This window comes from Pan paniscus, chromosome 18, assembly GCF_029289425.2.
Source record: "Pan paniscus chromosome 18, NHGRI_mPanPan1-v2.0_pri, whole genome shotgun sequence".
NCBI classification, from domain to species: Eukaryota; Metazoa; Chordata; class Mammalia; order Primates; family Hominidae; genus Pan; species Pan paniscus.
Window position 1 is genome coordinate 95528905 of NC_073267.2, and position 21493 is coordinate 95550397.

Here is a 21493-nt window from a genome sequence, read left to right on the forward strand (position 1 = left end):
ACAAATATATCCTTCCCTTCAGGGTATCTCATATGTTTTCTTTAGAAAATTTAAGCCTGACTCAGCCATAGACAGCGAACAGGTTATGTGGCTTAAGCTTTGGCCTAAATCCAAAATAGAGGACAGTGTATGCTCCTGGGAGGCAGGAGGAGAATCAAGGAAATGAATACCACGGGGAGGTGACACAGAGGGAAAACCACCCTGAAGGGTTTTAGGACAGCACATGCTCCTGGGAGGCAGGAGGAGAACCAAGGAAAAGAATTCCACAGGGAGGTGGCAGAGGGAAAGCCACCTTGAAGGGTTTCAGGAAGGCTGTGTCGTTAAAATGCCTCCCAAACTAGCCTTCACCACACCTTCATTCCAAGTAGCTCTGCCAGTTGCCCTGGACTTCTAACTGGAGGGGGCCTACGCTGCTGTTTCAGTCTCAGGACAAAACAGCTTCTTACGTGCAAATGCTGGAGGTGATTCTTCTTCCTTTATGAAACAAACCCAAGCCCATTCGGAACAAGACTGCCCGCCTCGCTCCAGCTGTGATGCTTTGGCATCCAAGGGCAGGGGAGAGAAGGGGCTGCACAGACACCTCACGCTTTCCTGTGCTCCCCACGTGAAAGAACGCCAGTTTAAAAAATCAAGAGTAAGAGGTATTTGAAGAAAGGGGAAGAGAGAATTTGGTGGATCAAATAAAGCACATTTATTGTAGCGATGTCTGAACTTTTTTCCTATGTGTTAAGAGAAAATAGTGACCGCTGTATCACAAACCTTTTCAGGTCACACCGATCGTTACAAATTCCTCCATGGAGTCAAAGAAAAGACAGTAGGAAAGGTACCGCTCTCTGAACTTTGTACAAAATAATTCATATAAAAAGGAAAAAAGGTAAACATACCACAAAGTTTCCCTCTCAATTTCCTAAGGTTTGGTTAGAAAACTTGACCAAATGTTCTAAGTATAAAAAGTACAGACGTCACTCTGCACAACTCGGGAAGTCTAAGTCTTGTTTTTCCTAATACAAAAGAAATGATCATTTCCCTTTCCTGGCCCTGCAGGCATGTGAGGTTTCTGGGTGGCTGAAGAGCACCACACTGAGCTCCTACTACCAGAGATGTCTGCTTTTGCCCGTAACGATAAAGGCTCCTGTGGCATCAGTGGTGTCACTCCCGCTGGGCAGAGCTGCGGTGGCTCTGGGAGCCGACACCGTGTGGAGCAGTGCTGTTCACAGCCCAGCCCACCTGACCACAGAAACACCCACACAGAGCTTCTCAAACAGCACAGCACCAGCACTCCACGTGTCTACCCTGATCCCAGGACACCTGGACGACATCAAAATTCAAACAGGATAAAAACTCACAAACACACTCATTGGAGTATAAGATGTGGGCTTTTTTTTTTTTTTTAAAAAAAAGATAGTTCAAAAGCCTTAAAAAGTATTCTCTCCAGATTATAAAAGGTTAGTTAAAAGTGTTTAATAGGAACAATCTTGCACAAGCAGAAAGAGCTTTGATGTGGAGGATTATAGCAACATACAACTGACAGAGTCCACAGGGACAGTCAGACGGGATGTCTGCACCTCTTCTAGAGACTCTGTGTTAAAACCACGACCGACTGAACATTCTGCCCCCTTTCAAGGCACATGCCACTTCTTAAAACGGTCAGCTTTCCACACAGGCTACGAGATATTTTATTTACATTTAAAAATAGGTTTTCTTCTTCAACGTAGTGGAAAGGCCCGGAGCCCAGTCACAGCGGTGCCTGCCTAGCACAAGTGCAGGACAGCTTTATTGATCTCTGGGTTTGTCCAGTCATTCCGAATGTCATCCAGGTGGTTATCGAAATCCACGAGCGTCTCGTAGGACCGGCTGTCCAGGAGCGAGGCTGAGATCCTCTGTGCCTCTGGCCAGTCTTCACAGTAGTCACTACGGGTCAAACATGAAGAAGTCAGCAACTAACAGTGAAAACGGGTGGCTTGTAACAGCATCAAGAGAGAAGGCCAGCCACATGCACAGTGGTATGAACAGAGACGGTGCAGAGTACTGAGAAACATGAGCATTTCAAACGCATGAAGATGTACACAGAGCATAGAAGACATGGTTAATACATGGAAGGGACGCCCTTCACATGGAATTCTGAGAAAGTTGGAGGCAGATGACTGAAGCTTTCTGAGTGGCCACAGATACATCAAAGCAAAGGCCTGGGAAGAGTGTCTGTGCCCTAGCGCCTGGGGTGGGAAGACCTGTGGGTACCACTGAGGTTCCCTCCACTGCCTGGAAGCGCTGGAACACTGGGGCCTACAGGAGCCGGGGAATACGCTTGGTATCATGCCTCTGGAGAAAACGCTAACTGAAAACACAGGCGGGGTGAGAGTGGCTCTCACGTGGCCGGGCGCTGACGGAGCCCAACCCGCGCGGCAGCATGGGGCGCACTCACTGGTGTGGGTCTCTGCACCGCCATCTGTTCTCGTGGTGCTCGTACACGTGGATCGTAGGCGCTACGCAGTCCATCGTAAACTTGGTGTTGTCTACCTGAGCACAAGGCAAAGGACACGAGAGTGAACAGAATGCCAGCCAAACAGCAGCGGCAGGCGCCTCCTCGGAGCTCTCCCTGCAGCCGTGCCCACGCTGGCTGGGGCGGAGACTCTTCCGACAGAGCCTGTATGCAGAGTGGCGCGAGTGTCTGGCCTGAGGAAAACTGTTGTGTCATGCAGGAAAACGTCAAGTCCTTCATTGTTTTCTCACAAAAGCGAAGCTTCCAAATGTGACTTCTTCCCTCATCCTAGGATTCTGTCTGAATCAAGGCTGTTCAGCAAGGCCCTCGATGTCATCTGCTCACATACAAGCACCTTCCTTCCCTGTGCCCCTAGAGGCTGTGCTGGCTGTTCTAATTCTGTGCTTCTCACACTTGGCATGTTCAGATCAGAATCATCTAGAAGGTGTGTTAACATGGACTGCTGGGCTCCACCCCCCGCATTTCTGATTCAGTGGCGTCTGGGATGGGTGCCTGGGAATTCGCATTTCTAACAAGTTCCCAGGTGCTGCGGCTGGCAGGGGACCCCACTCCCACTTGTGTAGTGATGCGGGAGCACAGAAGCCATGGCCTGGGATTCGACTGGTCTGCAGCTGGGAGAAAACTGCAAGAGGCGGCAATGGTCTCAAGCAGATAAATGAGTGAAGGGGTTAGCGGAAAGGAAACCGCCGCAGAGCAAGCTCCAGGTTGGTGAGAGGAGGCGCGAGGGCCTCCCACATGCTGCACAGAAGTGACTTACCATGATGAGTGCAGTGTCACTGAAGCCCTCGGCGATTCTGGAGGCCACCTTCTCTGCAACCTGGTTTGGACTGTCAAATAAATAGTCAGGCTACCACATTCCAGTTAATGCCATTCAACACTGTTTACAAAAGGCACAGTCAACACCACTGAGACTTAACAAGCAATGACAGAAAGACTGGCAGAGCCAACAGGCTGCACGTGCTCGCTTCGCCGGTTTACTTATTATTTAATTTTTTGGTAGAGATAGGGTCTTGCTCTGTTGCCCTAGCTGGAGTGCAGTGATGCAATCATAGCCCACTGTAACCTCAAATTCCTAGGCTCAAGCAATCCCACCTCTGCCTCCTGAGTAGCTGGGACTATAGGCACAGGCCACCATACCCAGTTACTTTTTAGTTTTTTTTTTTGCTTTTTTTTTTTTTTTGGTAGAGAGGAGGTATTGCTATGTTGCCCACACTGGTCTTGAACTCCTGGCCTCAAGCAATCTTACTGCCTTGGCCTCCCAAAGCGCTTACTGGCATGGGCCACTGTGCCCAGCCTACTTATTTATTTGTATTGCTGGGGAGAGTGTGAGTGCAGTTCCCCACATATGAAGAAATCGCAGGGGTCAGCACATCTGGAGTGCAATGGACGAACCTTGCCCTGGGAAAACCACCTTTGTGATCTTGGTGTTTTCCCTGACAGGTAAATATGTTTTGCCCGTTTAAAGTGGCTGATGACAGCCCCACTGTGATGGGTGTGGCCAGCAAGGACAGGAAACACTGTTGGGTAATGGGGTGCACCGTGTAAAGCAGGTCCTTGCCTCACTCCAACCAGAAAGCCCTGGTGACGGGGATCTTGAGAGAGTATCTCCTAACGGAAGGCTCCCAGGAAGCCAGTGGAGAGTCGCCTGAAGCGGGCAGTGAAACTGCTGCTGGGCACCTGCCAGCTCCTGGGCCAAACTCCAAGCCTCCCGGGCCCGCCTTCTCCATCTGCACGCTAGCAAAGCAACTTGGCCACTGCAACAAGTAAGAGCAACCTCAGGGCAGCTGGCAGTCCATCACCCTCTGAGCAATTCCTCAGCCTTTCCACATCTTCTCCACGCTCATGAGCGTCCACTGCTGGCTCTGGCCCTGCCGCCACCCAACCCTGATAAATGACACCTTTCTACCTTAAGTTAATAGAGCTAATAATAGAGCAGCTCCTCCACCATTCCTGCACCATGTCTCCAAACACAAAGTTATTTTTCTATCCTATGCCAGGAAGGGGCCTTCTCCTCGGGGGCCTTATTTATATTCTTTCTGTGCCCAAGCCCCAGTTCTGCCTTCAAATCTGTTTAAGTCTTTATTTTCAGGGAAAAACAAAAGCAATGAACTGGTTCCCTCTAGCTGCTGTCCAGCTTCCCTGCTCCCTTCCACGACTGTTTCTTCAACTTCTTTAACAAGCCGCTAGTCTTGCTCCATGTCCTCACCACAGCTCTGTGCAATCTGCCATCTAACCCATTCCCTTGCAGAGCAGCACTCAGGAAGTCTCCTGACCACTGCCTGATGGCCCCAAGACTGCTACCCCCTCAAAAGCCTCCCAGCGGGAACTCACCACCCTCAGGCAGGCCAGTCCATTTCCAGCCTCTCCGACCTGAGGCCACCTTTCCCTCTGCTCTTCCACACCCTGCAGGCCACAGGTCCTTTCTCTGCCCTCCTTTCCTGCATTCTCCCTGCCATTTATTTCCTTCAGTCTCTCACCTTAGGCAGGGGCTTCTAAAACTGCTTCCTAACTGGCCTCATAATTTCTAGGGTCACTCGCTCGCTTGCTCTCTTTTTTAAAGAGACAGGGTCGGCTGGGGGCAGTGGCTCACGCCTGTAATCCCTGCACTTTCGGAGGCCGAGGCAGGTGGATCACCTGATGAGGTCAGGAGTTCGAGACCAGCCTGGCCAACATGGTGAAACCCTGTCTCTACTAAAAATATAAAAATTAGCTGGGTGTGGTGATGCACATCTGTAGACCCAGCTACTCCGGAGGCTGAGGCAGGAGAATTGCTTGAACCCGGGAGGCGGGGGTGGCAGTGAGCTGAGATCATGCCACTGTACTCCAGCCTGGGCAACAGTGAGACTCCATGTCAAAAAAAAAAGAGACAGAGTCTCGCTTCGTTGCCCAGGCTGGAGCATGGTGGCTATTCACAGGTATGATCATGGCCACAAACTCCGGGTCTCAATCAATCCTTCCTGCTCAGCCTCACAAGCAGCTGGGACCACAGGCACGTGCTATGAAGCTCAGCTTAGGCTCTTCTTATCCGATGTAACCTGAAAATTCTCCTGAACTAAATTTTCCTAAAACAGAACTTCCATCACGTCCCCTGGTGCTCACAGCCCCACAGACTACTGCTCACCACTGCCTGCAAGATGAACGCTGCTATTCTCAGGTTGGCAGAGGCAGGCCTTTGTTACGGTGAACTGAGCTACCGTGTGCAGCCACAGGGGCAATGCTGTGTCTTCAATGTCAGGAAATCCGCCTACATGTCATCTGCCTCACATGCCCATCTTGTTTCACTCACACTGTCCCGTCTGGCCCTCCACACCAAGGCCTCCTTACTGAATTGCTTCCCCTCTTTCAGTGCCCAGAAGACATGCAACCCTCACCACAAAGCCCTGCTAAACCACCATGGATGAGACCCCCTGCCCTGCTGGAGTTCTGAGGATTTATTTCTAAGAGGCTCTGACACAGAGTCCATGGCACGTGCTGCTTTCCTTCTGTGCATCCTGTCTGCCCTGCACCATCAAGGCGTTCAGCTTTTTGTGGCAGGGACCAAGCCATCCATCTTTCTTTTTTTTTTCTTTTTTTGAGATGGAGTCTCACTCTGTCGCCCAGGCTGGAGTGCAGTGGCGCGATCTCGGCTCACCGCAAGCTCCGCCTCCCGGGTTCACGCCATTCTCCTGCCTCAGCCTCCCGAATAGCTGGGACTACAGGCGCCCGCCACCACGCCCGGCTAATTTTTTGTATTTTTAGTCGAGATGGGGTTTCACCGTGTTAGCCAGGACGGTCTCGATCTCCTGACCTCGTGATCCGCCCGCGATGGCCTCCTAAAGTGCTGGGAATATAGGCGTGAGCCACCGCGCCTGGCCCCATCTTTCTTTTAACAGCCATAAAAATACATGGATTATTGTGAGTTATTTAACAAAGCACACTATATACAATTACAATCCTTCCCTTGTGATTAGGCTAAAAAAATTAATAATGTTTTTAAAAAACAAATTATTTTATATGATTATTGTATTTTCGTTTTCAAAATTGACAAAGTGATGTACTGATTATACACCTGCAGTATAAAGAAAAATATGACTTAAAAATGTGACTGTGTTAAGAAAAATATGACTTAAGAGGGAAGGGGAGGATTTCAGGTAGAAGCCAATCGTACTGAAGAAAGCAGTGCGATGGTGGCTCCTAGCGCAGAGGGAAGGCACTGCTTCCCTGCACTGACCAGGACTCGGTGGGCACCAGGTCCCCACAGCACTGACGGCAAGTGGTGAAGAATGGGTACAGAGCCCTCAGGAGGCCTGCCCATGTACCCACCTCTGCCTGCTGCTGCATTTGCTGAGGAACTTGGAAAGCAAAAGGCAGGGCTGCTTGCCATGAAGAGCTTGCAAAGCCCTTACCCTCCTAGTTAACACTGATCATGCTGGTTGGTGATTTTTATTGGGAAGAGGGTAAGGAAACACTCATTAAAAAGAAAAACTACCATTGTAGATGCTCAAGAACTCTTAACATCTGTCTTTCTATTCACTGATTTTTGAGATGGGGTCTTGCTCCGTTGCCCAGGCTGGAGTACAGTGGCGAGATCATGCCTCAATGCAGCCCCAACTGCCCAGGCTCAAGTGATCTCCCACCCCAGCCTCCCTTGTAGCTGGGACCACAGGCGTAGGCTACCATGTCCAGCTAATTTTTGTATTTTTTTGTAGAGATGAGGTCTTGCTATGTTGCCCAGACTGGTCTTGAACTCCTGGCTCAAGAAATCCTCCTGCCTTGGCCTCTGAAAGTGCTGGGATTACAGGTGTGATCCAACATGGCTGGCCTAAAATTTATTATTTTAAAAGAAGTCTAAAAATTTGTAGTTGGCCGGGTGTGGTGGCTCATGCCTGTAATCCCAGCACTTTGGAAGGTTAAGGTGGGTGGATCACTTGAGGTCAGGAGTTTCAGACCAGCCTGGCCAACACAGTGAAACCCCGTCTCTACTAAAAATACAAACATTAGCCAGGTGTGGTGGTGGGTGCCTGTAATTCCAGCTACTCAGGAGCCTGAGACAGTAGAATAGTTTGAACCCGGGAGGTGGAGGTTGCAGTGAGGTGAGATCGTACCACTGCACTCCAGCCTGGGCGACAGAGTGAGACTCTGCCCGCTCTGCCACCGCCCCGCCAAAAAAAAAATTTGTAGTTAATGAACTGTCAAAGTATTTGAAACAGCTGCCAACTTTGCATTTCTCTGTCTTAGGCACTGAATCTCCAATACTGATCCACTTGATCCTGAATGAAGACTGCCACGCTGTGGTTCCTGCTAGTCAGGAACTCCTTGCTCCTAGGAAGAGCCAGCTGCCAACCGAAACTGCAGGCACCCTGAAGGCAGACCACTCTGCTCACCCTCCCAATAGCACCATGTCGGGCCAGCGTGTAGGTGCCATCTTACACTGTGTATCTAAAAGCTTCCTCCTGAGTGTCTGCCTCAGGCCAGGGCTCTCTGCTGGGCACCGAAACCTACTCATATCAAATGCTAACTATGAAGCAAAACACTGGCCAACAATGAATCATATAATAAAACTTGATGGAATGACCTAAAGTTTAGGAAATTCATAAAAGTTATAAACACTACGTTAGAACAGTAATAGAAAAAGTCATCACAGCACTAGTAACAGCACCAGCCACTACTGTAAACCAAGCACAAGGACAAACACGCTGCGCAATTTCATTCTGTCCTCATGACTACTCTCTGAGGCATGAGCTCAGCTCCATTTTACAGACAGGGCCACAGAGGCCCAAGGAGGTTAATCAGTAAGTCACCTAGAATTTGAATCCAGGTCTACTTGGCTCCAAATCATGCTGCAAGACACTGTGAATCAGGCAATATTTCTAGAATAAGAAGAGCAAATTTTCAGCTAGGTCTGGCTGAAGAGAGGGGAAGGTTTTCCAGGCAGAAGCAAAACCATACTTAAGTCAGAAGTTGGCAGGATCCTAGCTCCTGAGCTCCCAAGCTGTGTGGCCTCTGAGTAGCCACCTTCTCTGGCTGGTTTCTTCACTTGTGCATTGCTGTGAGGATGAAATAAAATGACCCCAGTAGAGCCCAGGGATAGCACGGCATTAGCTACCTGAGGTGTCCTCCTCAAACAACTGGGCACAGCGGGGGAGGGGGAGGTGGATTCCCTATTCCAGGGTGGCAGACTCCTAGCTAAGGTTTATCCTGTCTACACATCTGACAAATGGCTGCTCCGGATGCATTTAAAAGTCAGTATTAATGAAGGACTGCAAAACCTCCTGGAGGACGCAGAAGGACGTGGACTAGGTGAGGATAGGCAGGACATTCTAGAAGGAAGGTATGGAGAGCAGGAAAACTGTGTCTGAGTAGGATAATTCCAGGCTGGGCTGTAACGAGGTCAGCACAGAAGTAAGAACGTGAGAGCTGTGAGCCAGATGAGGCATGTGCAGAGAGGAGCATAGGAGAGCCTGCGCAGGTCCATGTGGGGCGACCACATCAGGCATGGATTTGCAGGTGGGGGATTAAGGAAAGGGAGGCCCCTGCACTCATCTGACAACCTGGTGCCATTCCCACTTGCCCAGTCTCCTCTCCCTTCTGCAGGGACAGCCACGGCAGACACTGCTTGGTCCAGGAACACCTTCCTGCCAAGGGTGCTCCCCACTGCTTGCAAGGTGAAGTTCAAAATGCTTCTGAGCACGGAGGAGCCCTCAGGTGTGGCCCAACCTACCTGTGCAGCCTCACTTCCTAGCATCTCCATGTGGGCACGGCCCCAGCCCTTGCCACGTCCTCACCTGTGTCTGCTGTCCCCCAACCAGGAATGCTGACCTCCTGGTCTCCACGTCTGCACTTGACAAGGCCCTGCTCACTCTCGAGGGCCTGGTTTACAGGACACCATGCCCTGGACTTCTGGGATCATTCTACCAGGTCTAAGTCTCCCGGCCCCTGCCACCAAGCCCCCTGCAGGGGCCGCTGTCCTGCACCACAGCCTGTGTTTGCACTGTCCTTCATGTTCAACTCAGCCACGTGAGGGCAAGGGCCAGAGGGCTGCGCTTTCCTCAGCCCACGCCTAGTCTTTCATGTAACAAAGACTAAGACGGATGTGGCCCCGTGGGTAGGCTCTCGCTCAGTGAAGGCACTGAGAGGGGAGGCACTGATTCATCAACAAAGGGAGGCAGGCGATATCAAACAGAGGACATCCCAGTGAGAGTCAGAAGAGATGCGCTGAAGGCGGAGAGGCCAGTGCTGCTCGTGGGCTCAGAGGAAGCAGCAGAAGAGCCAACGTGCACGGGGATTCCACGCACTCCCCACCGCCTTGGCAGACGCTTCAGCGGACTGACATTGAGTGCAGCATCTCCTAGGACATCTGCCTCCCTCAGGATCCCGTGCCCGGACCCAGCCCTCCAAGGGTAAGATAATTATGTTTCTAAATTTGGGTTTCTTTTAGGATACCATGTTTCTCATCAGAAACACTGGTGCCTCATCAGCGATAGCAATGCTGTCACCAGCTTACTGTACTATTTCCAAAGTGCTTGAGCTCACCTTCTCATCTGTGCTGAGCAAGTGGACCCAACGGCAGGGCCCTTCACTGCACCCCCATCTCCCCGGACACTGGAGGGTCGGCTCTATCTGACAACATGAGGAAGCCACGTCAGGGAAGCCTGACGCATGCCCCTGTTATATACGGCGTGGACTTTCCAGCTGCCCATCTGGCTTCTGGCTCGGTTCAGCCAAAGGAAAATGGAAGGGGGACATCATGTACTGACTGCTCTGGGCCACCTCTCCCCTAATGGGAGGCCACGTCAGGCTGGCTGTGGCCACCTGCCCAAGGGCACTGTTCTTCTCAAGGTGGACTTGTTTACCCAGCTCCTTCCTCCCCACACTTTGGGCTGTTGTCGCCAGCCTTGTTTACTGCACGACCCCCTGTGCGTTATCTATGGCCCAGGCCTTGTGAACAGCCTGCTTATTAAGCCCTCCTCAGATTACCACCACCTGAGTGTGTCATCTGTTTTTCTGTTGGGACCAAGATGTCGCAGACATATAGAAAAATTCTCAGCTTTGTTATTAGCGAGAGCCCCAGTTGGGGAAGGATCTGGATAAAAGGAAAAGAAAGAAGGAGCCAGTATAAAGGGGGCAGCAAATACCACATTTTCATCAGAGTACTGACCCCAAACCTACAGGCTGGTCTATTTACCGGCAAATAGAGCGACATTCCTTCCCAGTGCTCTGCCCAACACCACCCCTAGTCTGGGAAGGGGAAGCAAGGCAGAGCTGAGCAGGGACAGAAATCGGAAGCCAACTGTCGCTTTCATTGTATGAATTCCGTTCATGCAAAATAAAGAAGACACAAAACAGAATCCCAAAGTTAACAGAAATGTTTGGAATTTCTGTTGTTTGGAATTATCCACACCACAGTTCGCCTCAAATACTATAAATAAGCACAGAGGGAAGGGGTGTGGGTCTCACAGGTTTCGTATCTCGTCGAAAAGCACACGAGAGACGGGGTCTGCCCAACACGTGCTCACTTCCTCGCCCACAGAGGGTTCTGCATCCACGTACCTGGCATCCTTTACTCGCTCATTAGCTTGATAATAACCAGCAATCACGTAGCTATGATCTTTGCACCATGAATCAATCTGAAAGACGAACAAAAATTGGGAAAAGATGAATGATTCTCCCTTAAATATCAAGTCGTAAAAACCACAGATCTCACCCCCACATGCTGGGACAAGACATGACAGAATCTTAATCCTCATACCCTACACCCCAGAAGAAAGGGTGGGACTCAGGAAAAAATGATCGGGAAGGGCAGGACTTTGAACATAAGGAATGACTATCTTCCTCAGTCCCAGCGAGAAGACCCTTTGTCTACAGGTACTGGATTGGTACAGTGCTGCAGAGAGTCGGAGGGAAGATGACCTTCACCTACCTTCTCTTATAATAAAAAGAACTGGGGCTTTAGAAATGCTTAAAATTATTTAAATCATTATCCTTCATAGTTAAGGAAACAAAGCTTAGAGAGGTTCTAAGTTTGCAGAACCAGATAGAAACAGAGCCAGAAGGGAATCTCAGTCTCTTTCAAAACAAGTCTTTTAGGCCAGGCGCAATGGCTCACGCCTGTAATCCCAGCACTTTGGGAGGCTGAGGTGGGCGGATCACCTGAGGTCAAGAGTTCGAGACAAGCCTGGCCAATATGGAGAAACCCCATCTCTACTAAAAATACAAAAATTAGCTGGGCGTGGTGGTGGGCGCTTGTCATCCCAGCTACTCGGGAGGCTGAGGCAGGAGAATCACTTGAACCCCAGAGGGGGAGGTTGCAGTGAGCCAAGATCATGCCACTGCACTCCAGCCTGGGTGACAAGAGTGAAACTCCGTCTCCGTCTCAAAAAAAAAAAAAAAAAAAAAAAAGTCTTTTATACTCCATCTCAGCATTCTAAGCACTGCATCATGAAATACCCCTCAGTTGGGGTGTAGGGTAAAGAGGTCCCAAGTTAGGAAGGGCACGTGCACATGTCCTTAGTTCTCTCCGGCGTGCTTTGAAATGGGAGCAAGGTGGCAGACCTTCGAAGTTTTTGGGTTTCTTTTATGGTACCATGTTTCTCACCAGATGCAGCTTCCTGCAGGTCTAAGGCCATTATTGAAAACAACAAAAGCTCATCCTGTTTTGGCATAATGGAATTTGAATACACTGTAATAAAGTCTATTCTCAGTCTGCACAAGAGGAAACAAAAATTGGTACCTTGATTTTTTTTTTTTTTGTAGGGAATAAACTGGTTAAAAATGGATGTGTGTGTTTTTTAAACACAATCCTATTGCTCTTTTTCCTAAATTCTGGTTTGGGCCTCTGAGTCTCCTTCACGACCAAAAGCAGACAAGACAGTTACAGTCCAGGGGTCCCTGGCTCGCACAGGATTAGGATATTTCTGGCCTTCTAAGAGTTCACGAATTACCATATTGGGTCAAAACCAGGGCTCAGTGAACCAACTAGACATTCTGGTCATCCACCCAAAAGATCAGGATTATGTCTGTAAAATATCTATAATGGCGCTATCATTGTGACTTTGCTGAAAACAACTCCAAAACGACTCATATTTTGTTTCTATCACCTCTTAATGGAACAGATTCCAGAAGCTTTCTATTGCTGCTTAGAACAAACATCTCTATACACTATCAAAGGGCCTTGCTCTAAATTTGGTCAAGTTCCCTGATGAGCTGATCCTTGAGCACCGTGCTCCCAGCCTTCATGTGCCATCATGGGCCGGCCTCCTGAGTGTGTCCTCCCCTAAGGTGACCCACGTCTCTGCCCCCCGGGTGTCCCTATCCCTGCTCTCCAGTGTAGCCTGCCCTTATTTTCATAGTCAGATTGGCTACTGTCTTAGTTTCCTATTGCCCTTGTGACAAGTTACACATACTTAGTGGCTTAAAACAACACTTTTTTTTTTTTGAGAGTCTCGCTCTGTTGTCCGGGCTGGAGAGCAGTGGTGAGATCACAGTTCACTGCAGCCTTGAACTCCTGGGCTCAAGTGATCCTCCCACCTCAGCCTCCTGAGTAGCTGGGACTACAGGTGTGCGCCATCCTGTCTGGCTAATTTTTAAATTTTTTGTAGAGACAAAGGTTTCATCATGTTGCCCAGGCTGATCTTGGACTCCTGGGTTCAAGCAATCCTCCTGCCTTGGCCTCCCAAAGTGCTGAGATTACAGGCACAAGCCACTATGCCCAATTTTTTTTTTTAAGGCAAGAAATAAATTTTATTGAAGGATTTTTCACCATCCATAGAGATTATCATATGATTTTTTTTCTTAGAATTTTTAATGCATACAGTTTTTGGATTTTCTAACTTCAAATTCCCTAATTTCTTCCATTTCTGAAATAAACCATACTTGATTAAAGTGCATGTTTTATTTTTTAATTTTTATTTAAGTTCTGGGATACATGTGCAGAATATGCAGCTTTGTTACATAGGTATCCATGTGCCATGCTGGTTTGCTGCACCTACCAACCCGTCACCTAGGTTTTAAGCCCCGCATGCATTAGCTATTTGTCCTGATGCTCTCCCTCCCCTCGCTCCCCTGCTCTGACAGGCGCTGGTGTGTGATGTTCCCCTCCCTGTGTCCATGTGTTCTCACTGTTCAACTCCCACTTACGACAACATGCGGTGTTTGGTTTTCTGTTGCTGTGTTAGTTTGCTGAGGATGATGCCAGCCAAAATTTTTTATCTACATTTTGTCTATAATGGGTCAGCAGAGCTGTGCTTCTTCAGGATGCTCTAGGGGAGAATCCTTTTCCTTGCCTTTTCCAGCACCTAGAGGCTGCCCGCATTCCTTGGCTCATGGCCACATCACTCTGACCTCTGCTTCCATCATCCATCTCTTCCTCTCACTCTGACCTTCCTGCCTCCCCTTTACAAAGGTCTTTGTGATTACATGAGGCACACCCAGGTAATTCAGGATATTCTCTCCACCCTCAAGCCCTTAACTTAATCACATCTACAAATCCCTTTTGCTACATAAGGCCTGGGGATTAGGATGTGGACATATTTGGGGGGTTATTACTCAGCTGACCATACCATACAACATTTTCTAGGAAAAAGCATAGGACATATTTTTCACTTAGCTACAGGCAACTTCCTGAAGACCCCCAGCAGCAGTCTCAGTTGGCTACTCCATCTCTTTCCTGGGCTGAAGCCACCTGGTTAGGACTCATAGCCCAGTAAACACATATGGTATCACCTTGTACCCGCTCTCAGAGCACAGAAACCACCTGGTACAAAAGATGATTCCTATGACAAACACATGTATATCTCAACTTGCCTGCTGAGGGACAAATTCCTGTATGAGAACTCCAAGGGCCCAACCAAATTCCAGCAGAAAAATGTCATGACCTGGAACTTTAAGTAGAACCTCTTTGAAGACGTTGCCCTTAAAGCGAACCAGGTCACAAAAGCTCTGGCCTCGCTTTAGAATTTAGAACTTTTGAATGACACACATGAGAATAACCAAGTTAGCTGTATGGATGGCTATGATGGGTGCACACAGCCCGTTCACCAACCGAGGAATGGAGAACTCGAAGGGAGGAACGGAGACTCGGCCAAGCCTCAGCACTCACAGCGGCAGGGTGGATGAGTTCTAATAAGGGTAGTTTCCTGTGACAGTCCGGAATCTGGAACTAGGCATCAGGTGAGAGTGCCCTGGAGTGGAGTGGGCTGGGGGAAGAGGATGGGGCTTGCTGGTGGTGTGGGTGTGGGTGTGGCAGCCAGGTCTCCAGTGGCTGCAGGATCCTGCCCTCAGCCCAAATGGCTCCTGCATGAAAAGCTGCGGTGGATCTAAGTGGCAGCTACGAGTCAAGGCAACTAGCTTCCTCCGAAGTGAGGCAAGACAAGGCACAGCTGAGAAGCCACTCAACCTCTGTTTCCAATGAATCCATTTCCATGTCCCTGCTTCGCTGCACGACACCCCACACCCTGATGTGCATCTTGTGAAAAATCAAGATGAAAATAAAAGTTCAGGAGAAAACTCTGTGGAGACTGCTGTCAATGTAGTCAAACTGACTCTGATATAGACACCTTCCACATTCTGCACTTACTCATGCAATTTCATTTACTTTTAAGAGAGAAAGGACATTTTCACCTTGGCAGGAGTCTACCACCCTCTGCTCAATGTCCTTTTTGGCTGCTTCTGTTCCAGACATGGAAGAGAACTATTAAAAGGGCTGGGGCCACCCCTTTCATTCCCAACTAGACTCTTTGCACAGAGGCAGTAGCTTCTCACAGCAGCCTTGCTAAAATCTGCACTATCCCCCCACGCCCCTTGTGACTGTACAATAACCGTAAAGAAGGCGAGGCAGGGACCGCAACTTGCCACTTACCAACAAGATGAGGGTAACCTGCTGAGCCTTCCTATCTGCAGCAAAAAGTAGGCCTTGGAGTTCAGAAGTAGAGGAACTGTTATTTTCACTGAGAAGGAAAGCTCCTTCTCAAGTCAGCTGCTGATCTTTCTATGGAATGAGAAGGAGCGGGAACCATGAAAGAAGAGCTTGGGAGGTCAATGGGACCGAGATAGAGGGTGAAGTTCAGGGGGAGGAACTCAAAGAGGGAACCACAGCATCCCTCTCCCCATCCCCAAGGTGGCACGTGAATGTTCTGGAGATGAACAAAGGGCAGGAGGGAGTAGGGGCATGGGAGAGCTCCAGGGCAGCCGCTGTGCAGAGGAGCGGAGGACAGGCCCACATGGAGGCCACAGCAAGAATTCTAGCCTGAAATCATGGTGATAAGGCCAATGAGCAAGCAAGCAAGTCATCTGAGCAGAATGTAACAGAAAGCTACTCCACCGCACTAGAAATCAACAAGGGGAAAAGGGCAAAAAGGGATTAGACAAACAGGTTCAAGCTAATTTTCATACTAACATTTTATGGGTTTCTGCTATTAGAAATAATTCCTTCACTACCTACGTCAAAGGGTTATAAGGATAAATAAGTTAATAGGCGTAAGTACTTAAAAAAAATAAAAAGCATGCAAAAAGCATGCACAAATGCAAGGATTTTTTAAAATGGAAAATAATGAAAAGCCTTTCAAAGGAATCTAATGTTGTCCTTTGATAGACAGTCTATGGTCTTTCCCCTTTATCAAAAACAATTCCAATAGGAAGCTCTCTGAATGGAACAGAGCCATGAGAATAAGGCCTCATTTACACAGCTGCATGGATTTAGATGCTTTGTGAAAATTGCATCTTCTATGGCTGATAACCTCATAAACTATGGCTCTAAACACTGAGAGTTTTCATTGCCTTCAGGTTAGAAAGTCACTAAGTCAAAAAGTGAATAATATAAATTTAATAGCTTAACTGAAGTACAAAATTTGTGGATGGACTCCAGCTGCAAATTTTCCCCTGTAACTTTCCTCTGAAAGTTATTTCATGGGCACTGGATTGCTGTCTTTTTCATATTTGCCCACTGCTGAGGGAATGAGTTTTTGTGAATATGAGAAAAGTCAGGGCTGAGTGCGCTGACTCACGTCTGTAATCCTAGCACTTTGGGAGGGCGAGGCGAGCGGATTGCCTGAGCTCAGGAGATCGAGACCCGCCTGGGTGACACGGTGAAACCTTGTCTACTAAAATAAAAAAGAAATCAGCCGCGTGTGGCGGTGTGCGCTGGTAGTACCAGCTACTTGGGAGGCTGAGGGGGGAGAATCGCTTGAACCTGAGAGGCCCAGGTTGCAGCGAGCCGACATCGCTCCACTGCACTCCAGCCTGGGTGACAGAGTGAGACTCCATCTCGGAAAAGTCAGTATAAATAACTATTGCCTGGCAAAACTTGTTGCTTGTTTTCACTGCTGAAGAGTAGTTACTGCAGGGAGTCAAGTGTGGCCCTTACTTGCTGGATGGGGACTCATGTGGTGGGGGGAGGTGCTGGAGGCTGGGTGTCTACAGTGCAGAGTGTAACTAGGAATGAGGCACGGGAGCAAGGTCAGAGTGGGCCCCTGCGGTGCCCGGTGCTCTCTCACGCTCAGGTAGCAGGCAGTCACCGTCCCCTCTGGGCATCTTTCCTCCCTGGTAAGTGGTTTGGGAGGCAGCCCTGCTCCCCCGTGGAAAATTCATGTACAGGTGACTTGAATGCAGTTGTTTATAGTTCCTGGGTTTAACTCTGTCAAGTACTGCATTCATATCCCATAGTCGGAACAGAAGTGTTTACCTCTGTCAAGTACTGCATTCACATCCCATAGTCGGAACAGAAGTGTTTAACTCTGTCAAGGTTACTTAAGAATGAGAAGAATAAGCAACATCTGACATTCCAAATGAGGTTCAAGTTTGTCTTCAAGAAGCTCCTAGAAGTTTCTGACAGGATTTTACATGGCCAGCAGCCACCACACCTTCTTCTCCCACTCCTGGGCTGGTCCTCAGTTGCTTTGTGACTCCTCCTCCACTCAACCCATAAAAGCCAGAGTGTCCCCACGCCACGTTCCTGGGGTGTGATGAGAGACACTGGTTTTCCTCCCCGTTCCTGGCTCCTCACGGCCCTGGTTAGTCTTTTGATAGAATGCCAGGTGCGTGAGCCTCAGGGGCGCTAGGACCCCACCTTCTCCTGCCCTCCTTCCACTCCACTGTTCCCTCTCCGCCTTGCTGACGGTGGGTCTTAAGACCCTCCAGGAGAGGGACCCCGGGGGAAGGAATGCTGATGTCATGAAGCTCCCATAAAAACCCAAGAGGACGGGGAGCTTCCATGCCCCTTTCCCATACCTCGCCCTATGTGTCTCTTCATCTGTATCCTTTGCAGTGTCCTGTATAATAAACCCATAAACATAAGGGTTTCCCTGAGCTCTGTGAGTTGCTCCAGCAAATTAATCAAATCCAAACAGGAAGCCATGGAAACCCCACCTTGAAGCTGGTGGGTCAGAGGTTCCAGAGCCTGGACTTGCTGCTGAGCCCTCAACCCGTGGGCTCTGACACTATCTCCAGGTAGGCAGGGTCAGAACAGAATGTGGAGACACCTAGCTGGTGGCCGCTGCTTGGTGTGTGGGGAAACTCCTATACATCTGGTCACACAAGTCTTCTTCTGTGTTGACTGTTGGCGGTGAGAGCAGAGGACACACGCGGTTGGGGAGCTTTTCCCTACGCAGTCCTCAAGTGCTAAGACCTGCTCTCATGGCTTCAGAAGTCACCGGCACACCACTGGTTCTCAATCTACATCCATCTCTGGTCTCTGTACTCAGACCCATTCTTCACCTTTCAACCTAGGACTTCTTCATTTGAACATCTCAAACTTAACATACCCCAAACAGAAGTAATCACCTCCCCTCCAGACCTGTTTCTCTGCCTCTTCCCTCAACAAATGGCACCACTGCACCATCGTCCCAGCGCACAAGCCAGGAACCTAGGTATCACCCTTACTTCCTTTCCCCCTAGGTCCATGCACGATTAGTCACCAAGACCTGTGGATTCTCCCACCTGCTCTCTCTTCTGTCCCCTTCTCCGTACCCATGCTGCACTCAGTTTTGCCACCTCCCTGCCTCTAGTCTTGGGTGTACTCCTGTCTCCAGCATCCTCTCTGCTGCAGGCTGGGGCCATCACTCGAAGGCACTGATCTGATCACGCAACTCTCCTCCAGTGGCTTCCCTCTGTCCTCAGGATGGTGCCCAAATGCCTCTGCATGATCTACAAGGTCACTACAAAGCAATCTGTCCACCACTCAACTCTCTCTGCCCGCTGCCCCTTTACACTCCATCCTATTGCTCTCTCCAAACTCCCCCACTCGCTCTCCTCTCCCGCCCACTATTTTCTCCTGCTCTTTGCACATGCTGGTCCCTTGAATGTTCTCCCTCCATCCCCCACCTCCTGAGGGTCAAAGGCTGGCCCGCTGCCTGCATGTCCCTTTCTCTGGGCAACCTGACTGCCCTGATTGCCCAAGCCTAGGCTGGCTGACTTCTCTCGAATCCCTTGCCACTTTTTTACTAAGCTCCGCCTGTGAGGTTTAGGTGCTGTGCTTGCTGGCTTGCTGCACCTTCAAGTGCTAAGCAGGTACTGTGTTTCATCCACAGCCATATCCCTCCTCAGCACGGGCCTGGCACAAAGCAGATACTCAAAAACATTTATTAGAAAAGTGAATAATCCCGCATAAATGCTACTGATGAATCTAGCTCCCTGCAAGTCAATGCATTTCACAGATCCAATAATTCTCTTGACAACAGAACAATTAAGATGGTTGGAAAGGCTGAGCGCAGTGGCTCATGCCTGGAATCCCAGCACTTTGGGATGCGGAGGTGGCCGTATTACTTGAGGTAAGGAGTTCAAGACCAGCCTGGTCAACACAGTGAAACCCCATCTCTACTAAAAATACAAAAATTAGCTGGGTGTGGTGGTGGGCGCCTGAAATCCCAGCTACCTGGGAGGCTGAAGCAGAAGAATCACCTGAATCTGGGAGGTGGAAGTTGCAGTGAGCCGAGATCGTGCCATTGCACTCCAGGCTGGGTGACAAGAGCGAAACTCCATCTCAAAAAAACAAAAAGATGGTTGGAAAGACCTGGAATAAAACACACACACACACTCCCCAGTGGTGTTTCAGTAATGACAGCACATATCTTCAAGAGCTAAAATACTTAGTTTTATAAATATCATCTAAGTATTATAATCATCTGAATCCTACCCGGAAATGATATGAAGTTTAACTTTAACAGGCACTCAAAGATGTGCCCAGGAACCTTACGCCAGGACTCTTTGCCCAGAGATACCTCTTGCTTGCCCAGAACTGACTTGGGTGTCATAATTAGGTAAGTTATAAATGGTAGATTATGAAATGGCTTCGTTTTACTTGGTGGAGGAGGGACACAGATAAAGAAATTCTACTTACACCTTCTCAAGCTTAGCTACTTCTTACATCAATTAGCTACTATTTTTTAGCATCACAGTTTATTCTTAAATGAAAAACAAACAGCACCTCAGCTCAGGTATGCAGGTCTGAAGCTACAGTTTACTTTTCCTTCAGGTTTTAACAACTCGATGGAATTTATAGATGGTCTTTTTCCCTTCATTGATCACCGTAACTGAAAAGCTACTGCCTAAAATTCAATTACCAACTAGTCTACCTGCACGCTACATCTTTTTTCCCACTGTACTTCAATAAAGCTGTCATTGCAAACAAAAACATAAAAGCGTGTTGGACAGATCGTCTGCTCCTGCTGTTTAACGTCACAGAAATTCGGTTTTTTTTTTTTTTTTTTGAGACGGAGTCTTGCTCTGTCACCCAGGCTGGAGTGCAGTGGCGTGATCTCGGCTCACTGCAACCTCTGCCTCCTGGGTTCAAGCGATTCTCTTGCCTCAGCCTCCCGAGTGGCTGGGATTACAGGCGCCCGCCACCACGCCCGGCTAAGTTTTGTATTTTTAGTAGAGAAGGGGTTTCACCATGTTGGTCAGGCTGGTAGCAAACTTCTGACCTCAGGTGATCCGCCTGCCTCGGCCTCCCAAAGTGCTAGGATTACAGGGGTCAGCCACCGCGCCCTGCCCCACAGAAATGCTTTAGCTTTTAAAAGCCATGAAAGCATTCTAGATAAGTTGTTAACCATTAACGGGAACAAATTCTCTTTACACAAAGCTCAGGCACATTCAATCAAGGGGAGCCAGGCCTAAGATGCATCACACAGATCTGACCATGCAACTACCTTTCTACAAGTGTCTGAGCTCCGGGGTGCCCGAGCACCGACAGCCAAAGAAGCATTTACACTTTGCCAGATAAGGAATCGGCTCTGCGAAGGTGCGAAGAACCAAATGCTAGCGATTAATGTCCCAACAACGTGAACACTTCCTGCAACTCGAAATCCTCAAGGGAAACTCTGTCGAATCCCCACCAAGTGAACGATGACTTGTTTCTACAAAGGCTACGGATTTCAGGAAACTAACGTATAACTCGTCGCCTTAAAGTGCCTCTAAAAGCATCCACGACGGTTAAAGTCGCTGCTACTACGGGATGCTATTTATTCAGCGCCAAGACCCAAGCGCCATCGTGGATCACCCCATTCCTGGCCACGGCAACCCTAGGGAGCGGGTCCTAGGAGCCTGTTGGAGGGCGAGCGCTGGGCCAGCTTCCTCTCTGCTGACTGAGGGGAGGCCAGGCTGCCTGCAAGGGGAAGGGGCCCTTTCCGCGCTTACCAGGGTGAGGGCCACCTCCAGCATGGGGGCTAGGGCCAGGGTGCCGTGGAAGAGGGGGATGCAGTCCACGAAGAGGGTGTGGTGGGCGCCCGGGCCGCCCAGGGGGAGGTGCTCCTTACGCGGCTTCTGCTTCTCGGCCACCAGGAGCCCGTTGACGGCGCAGTGCGGGTACTTGGCGCCGTGCAGCACCATCTTGCAGTAGGCCTGGGTGGTCAGCTTCACCCCGGGCATGCTGACCCGGGAGGGCCCCGGAGGCCCCTGGGCGCGCGGCTGAGGCCTGGACCCGCTGCCTGGCCGCGCGGCGCCTCAGCCGAGAAGCGGGACGAGGCGGCGGCGATTGATGGCGCGGCCGCGGGCTGGCGGGGGACCCCTCAGGCCCGGCCCCGTTTG

General features: G+C 49.6%; 1 protein-coding gene across 3 annotated transcripts; it reads right to left on the reverse strand.

Annotated features, from left to right (window-relative positions):
- Positions 1–667: 667 nt before the first annotated feature.
- On the reverse strand, positions 668–21369 carry EMC8 (ER membrane protein complex subunit 8). Of its 3 annotated transcripts, XM_055100772.2 has the most exons (6): positions 21104–21369; positions 19370–19450; positions 11030–11106; positions 3258–3327; positions 2423–2517; positions 668–1911 (listed from the first exon to the last, which is right to left on the reverse strand). In XM_055100772.2, the coding sequence occupies exons 1-6, from the start codon at positions 21332–21334 to the stop codon at positions 1752–1754; spliced, it is 714 nt and encodes a 237-aa protein (XP_054956747.1). In that variant the 5' UTR covers positions 21335–21369; the 3' UTR covers positions 668–1751. The 3 variants fall into 3 exon arrangements, with proteins under 3 accessions (XP_054956747.1, XP_003820893.1, XP_057156152.1); XM_003820845.4 differs by lacking the exon at positions 19370–19450; XM_057300169.2 differs by lacking the exons at positions 2423–2517; positions 19370–19450.
- Between the last annotated feature and the right edge of the window lie 124 nt (positions 21370–21493).